General features: G+C 42.0%; 1 protein-coding gene across 1 annotated transcript; it reads right to left on the bottom strand.

Moving 5' to 3' along the window:
* Positions 1-47: 47 nt before the first annotated feature.
* Positions 48-2,653, bottom strand: LOC144513947 (C-type lectin BpLec-like; the record flags this gene model as incomplete). The annotated part of the gene is made up of 6 exons (XM_078245137.1): positions 2,606-2,653; positions 2,307-2,416; positions 2,079-2,221; positions 1,358-1,492; positions 585-705; positions 48-229 (listed from the first exon to the last, which is right to left on the bottom strand). Coding segments are annotated over exons 2-6 (651 nt in total), but the record flags the coding sequence as incomplete, so codon positions are not given.
* Between the last annotated feature and the right edge of the window lie 3,347 nt (positions 2,654-6,000).

The following is a 6,000-nucleotide window of genomic DNA, read 5'->3' as shown; positions in this document are numbered from 1 at the left end:
ATGAGGACAGATGGATCACTGGCAGTGTCAGGAAAAGAAACAGGAACCATCAACATGTTTTCTGATGCTGAATATTTATTGCAGTAAATGTAAAAGCTTGCAGTGGTTACAGTCGAAGCAGACTGGTCCAACTGCTGCTCTTCAGGTTCTCTCTGAACTACTAGAGTTTCACTTGACACACGTAGGGGCTTCTTGTGATGACAGTAGGCATCGTTCCAGAGTCCCCAGTCTGAAAGAAACATGTTAATCAGTGTCGGTAGGGATTTTAAGGGTTGAGATGAGAAGCACATCCTGTATAGGGTTTGTTGGTCTTCATGGTCAGGAGTTTTAAATGTGCCCAAACTCTCAATCACACAAAGAAATGGATCAATCGCATTCTATGAGTAGAAAAGAGCCTATGCACAGTTAAAAATGAGGGTCCTGTTCGTCATTCATACCCCTCTGCTTTGACCTGTTTCTTGTTCTGCTCTAATAATTAAACTCCTTCGTTATAGTGTGCTTCTCTTATCTTTGAGGTAAAATGAATACAGTATTTCATTTCTATTAATCTACTACCTCTCCTACCAAACCATTTGTTTACTTACGCCAATAGTTCATCTCAACGCAGTGCTCTCTGAGACCAGCATCGTCAGGCTGGCTATCAGCCCATTTGGTGTAACGAACATAACTGTCATCCGTCCAAATCCAAGTTCGCCCTGAAATGCCCTAAAAAGAAAAATGGAAAACAAATGATTGCCTGAGGTTGACTACTTTGCTGTCATTCAAATTGTGTACCAAATGGCCAATTATCATCAGAGTCACTTGTAACTCTAAAATTTGATTTGATCAGCTGATGGATAGCACCGATTACCTGCTTCCAACTACCAACGCTTATTTGTTGGCTGACAGGTTTGAACTGTCAATTTGCTCAAATATTAAAGGGTTAGGAACACACAGATGTACTATTTGTGGTTATTTATAGAATATTTTGAACAATTGAAATAAATTGAAATCAAAGCACACATTATTTGAAGTAAAAACATAAAATAAGTAGAAAATAGGGCGATTTTTTGCAACCAAATACATTTTAAATATTACCATGTCAAAGTTTAAACACAGGGCTTTCAACAGGGGGAGCCGTGTTTGTGTCCAGGAAAAGTTAAGACTTTCATCCTGCAAACGGGTGTTGATGACCTCACGGTGCTCTGTACCTGGTTCAAAATCTTATTTTCTCAGCTACATTCAGCTGTAAGACTGCTGAACTTAACTGTCATGTGACCAATCTTTATGTGATGGGCCGGCAGCCGCCATAACTTTGTAGGATATTATAGGAATTGTTGTGCATAAGTTTGTGCAAACAGAAACATTCACTGCTTACTAAATAAAGGTGGAGTCCAATCCAGTAGTGAGCTTTTCCGGTGGTGGCTCTGTGCATGGAACATATCACTTGACACAGGTCCACTTCATTGTGGATCGATACCAGATGACCATTTGGGTACTTTCTACAGGTCATCTGAAATAAATGCAGGAGAATTAGTTTTCACTGATACTTCATCATTTGTCATGTTAATTCCCTTATTTGATCTATCCTCGCTCAACCCGGAAATTGATCCGGTCTGCCATCACGAAGCCGTTCACGTTCCCTAACCTCTGCTCTGAGGAGAGAGAAAACACAAGAGCACCTTTATAACATGTTGAATGCAAAGCAGAGGGAGGTAAAATAAGGCTTCATATCTTAATGAAAAACGTTCTTATGTTTGTTTTTTCTTTTGCCGTGACACATTGCAATTGAAGCTTTTGATTTAGGCTTTTCTTTTGTTCCAAAAAATACATTTCACCTTTCATTATTACATTGCCAAAAAAAACAAGAATATATTTGTTAATTTTAAATACTGGGTCAAATGACCCTCCATAGCTGTACCTCCGTAATCAGTTATACTTATAGAATATACTATTAAACGTCACATTTCACTAAAAAAATATTTTTTCTCAAATCCTCTTTCCTCACATCTTTTGCTGTACTTGAAAGAGGCAAGTGACTGTCTGAACAGGATGAGGTCACATGTACTGTCTGTAGTCTGATGTGTGTGTTTAATTACCTCTGCATCAGAATGGGTCAAATGCTCATTCTTGTAGAACGCCTTCACGCAGATGTTTTCACGTATTTGGGACCAGCCATCCCCGAGGTTCTTTTTACACGGCACGTGCGGATATTTGGTCTTACACATTTCTGCAGGATCCCCTGTTTCACAGACAGAAGAAGTTTTGTCAGTTTTGTGTTCCTGTTGTCTGTGTAGACTGATTATTTAGTGACTGTTTGTTCTTACAGTCTGCAGAGACTGAGATGACCATCAGCACCACCAGAAGAAAGACGGCAGTAACCACAACAAGACGCATGGTTCAGGGCTCTCACAGCACTCTTCCACTGGAATATAATCTAATAACACACAGGAACAACTATATATATATATATATATATATATACACACACAGAATATGCATAAACAACTCAACCAGGATAAAACTGAGCAGCTCAAAGTGTTGAGATTTTCTTTAAACTGAAGTTTTAAACCTCTAAAGATCCTTTTCTGTTCTATTGAAACACACAGAGACCAACAGGACTCACCTCAGATGAAGTAGTGTAGTAGTCTCGTTCCTTGTTCCTCGTCTGTCTGGATCTGTCTGATCTCTGCCTCAGTTAAATATCCAGAACTGATGCCCTGAATACATGTGATTTTAATAATCAAACACAAAACAGTCTGAGTGCCAAAAACATTAACAAACTAAAGTCAACGTAAGTCAATAAGCCCCGGGTCAAGGTTGGACTTAATGGTGAGATCAAACATGAGTGGTTTGTTTTTCATCAATTAAAAAATAAAGTAAACTAAAAGCCAAAAAGGTGAAAGTTATAAGAGAAATGCTGCATTCATGTGGTGTCAGACACCTCGGATAAACAAGTTTCCAAGTTGGAAAATGCACGTTAATGCCTGCTGAAGTCGCTACAACTCAGAAAGGTTTTGGTGCCCGACTTGCTGTCATATGCATCATCAACATGGCCAACAAAACTAGATGTTTTAGATTTACAGGCTTGACGCTTTGGTCTGCACAAGCCTTAATGATAGTTTTATATAATTATATTTCTTGATGCAGGATACATTTGTAGTATTCTTGCATTTCTGTTAGTTTGCTCAAGCATTAAGTCCAGACACATCAAAGACACGTACTGAAATGTATTATTTTTTGTTATTTCAAACAAGTTATTTTTTTTACCCTTTTATTATATTATGTGATCGATGCCACTTTGTTCGTTGGTGCTCCTTTTTTATTGACAGATTTAGCTCCTGTACGTCCGTTAAAGTAGTGACAGTCAGTTAGTCATGTCAGTTACGGAAACATGGGGGGAGGGGCGAGGTTGCTCTGTTTTGTTTGAAATGTACTTGGAACATCAACAGAAGTGACCATGCAGGAACTCATAGTGCACCTTTAAGTTAACTTTGAAGCGTTTCCGCCTTTTCTTTGTCGTTCTCCCAGGTTTATTATTTAATTGTTTCCGTCCTACGCCCCAGCCTCTCCGGGAACCATCACCTTATCGTGGTAGAGAGGTTTGTGTGTCCCTATGAACCTGAGGGCTGTGTTGCCTGGAGCTTTGTGCTCCTGGTAGGGTCTCCCAAGGCAAAGTGGTCTCAGGTGAGGGGCCAGACAAAGATACTCACAAGCCCCCGGCTGAGCGCCGCTACGTTGGACTTTAACCCGGTGGACGAGAGGGTCGCCTCCCTACGCCTGCGGGTTGTGGGGGGGAAAACTCTGACTGTTGTTTGTGCATATGCACCAAACAAGAGTTCGGAGTATTCGGCCTTCTTGGAGACCTTGAGTGGAGTCCTGCATGGGGCTCCAGTCGGGGACTCCATAGTTCTGCTGGGGGACTTCAACGCGCACGTGGGCAATGATGGAGACACATGGAGAGGCGTGATTGGGAGGAACGGCCTCCCTGATCTAAACCAGAGTGGTTGTTTGTTGTTGGACTTCTGTGCTAGTCATGGATTGTCTATAACGAACACCATGTTCGAACATAGGGATGCTCATAAGTGTACTTGGTACCAGAGCACCCTAGGCCAAAGGTCAATGATTGATTTTATAATCGTTTCATCTGATCTGAGGCCATATGTTTTGGACACTCGGGTGAAGAGAGGGGCGGAGCTGTCAACCGATCACCATCTGGTGGTGAGTTGGGTCAGGGGGTGGGGGAAGACTCTGGACAGACCTGGTAAGCCCAAACGGGTAGTGCGGGTAAATTGGGAACGTCTGGAGGAGGCCCCAGACGTTCCCAATGCCTAAGGAGTGGCAGACCGGGGGTGGTGGTTCCCCTTTTTAAAAAGGGGGACCAGAGGGTGTGTGCCAATTACAGGAGTACTCATCCGGATCTCATCTGAGAGACTTCTTGAGTTCTGACTGAACGGTAGGGAAACCCCGCTATTTAACTTCTGTTAGTTGTTGTGAAGATGATCGATGCCACTTCGTTCGTTGGTGCTCCTGGCTGTTGAAGCGACAGTCGTTATGGTCGTTGGAGACGCCAGAGGCCAAGTCTGAACCACCATCACATTCTCACATGAGGTCAAATGGACAAATTAACATTTTCAAGAACCTTAACCAAGTCTAGTTGCCCTCAAATATTACCTTTCTTGGATGCTTACAATAAAAAAACAGTATACTTTTTAACTGAGTTGTAATTTTTAGGTTCACAAATGAAAAGCACATTTTCCGCCTTTTTTAAATGATCCAGTTCTAGTAGTTTCCCTCAGGGAAAGTAAGTTCAGAAAACTGTTGAACAAATATTCCTTAATTCTTCCCAGGATGATTCAGAGCTGCTAAGGACAAGCACAAGTTCAAAGTCTCCTTTGTTTGCTGTGCAAGCACTTCAGGGTTTATAGAGGACACCTGTATCTATAGAAAACTACTTTTACGATTAGGGTTGGCAGTAATGCATGCCAGTTTTTCCCTCACCAAAATGTAGCTAATCTTTGAAGCATTTTTTAAATCCCCTTCCCAACAAGCTAGCATGACATAGTTGATTCCAATGGATTCCTCAGGTCATCTAGTTTCATATGACATATTCAAACCCAGCCCTAATAACTGTCTAATTTGAATGTTTCGGCATATGAACATGCTGGATCTTTAGCACAGTTTTGTAACAAGCATTTAGCATTTTTCTGTTGAGTTTGTGTATATTAAGGCCTTTCTAGGGACAAGGATCACCAACTAGCTTTGGTTGTAAATACTGTGGAATGTAGTCTAACATTGCCATAAAATGTGCCATCTTAGAAAAACGATCCACAACAGTGAGAACAGGGGTGTTACCTTCAGATTGGGGCAGACCAGTGACGAATTCTAGAGAGATGTCTGACCAGGGGCGCTGGGGAAATGGCAATGGGTGTAGGAGACCAGCTGTGGGCTGGTTGGAGCATTTATTCTGGGCGCAGACAGGGCAGGTGGACACATACTACCTCTCTCTCCATAGCTGGCCAACATGCCCAGAGGCATTTGAGCGACGTCCGTTGGTGATGCCACTTTGGAAATGAGCTGTGAATGAACCAAGGGATGGAAAGTTACACCCCTGTTCTTTTCTTTCCAGGAAGTTGTCAGCTGCAGAAAGACATTACAGGGAGCAGGGAGTTGTTGGCAGTTGAGGTGGCCCTGGAGGAGTGGGGCTACTGGCTGGAAGGGGTGGAGCTGCAGTTCCTTGTCTGGACAGACCTCAAGAACCTTGAATACCTCTGCTCTGCCAAGAGATTAAACTCCTGACAAGCCATGTGGGAACTTTTTGTCAATCGTTTCCATTTTTTACATTACATAACATTACATGTAATTTAGCTGTCGCTTTTATCCAAAGCGACTTCCAATTAAATGCTTTCAAACCTGAAGGTGCAAACTACAGACAACAAGTAGGAAGTGCAAGTACATTAGCTTTAAATAAGCAAAACTACAAAGAGCCATATGAATGTGCAGCTTCAAGAAATATATATA

Source organism: Sander vitreus, unplaced genomic scaffold (assembly GCF_031162955.1).
Source record: "Sander vitreus isolate 19-12246 unplaced genomic scaffold, sanVit1 ctg388_0, whole genome shotgun sequence".
In the NCBI taxonomy this organism is placed as follows: domain Eukaryota; kingdom Metazoa; phylum Chordata; class Actinopteri; order Perciformes; family Percidae; genus Sander; species Sander vitreus.
The sequence above is the reverse complement of the archived record's forward strand: the minus strand, read 5'-3'. Positions and strand labels throughout refer to the sequence as shown.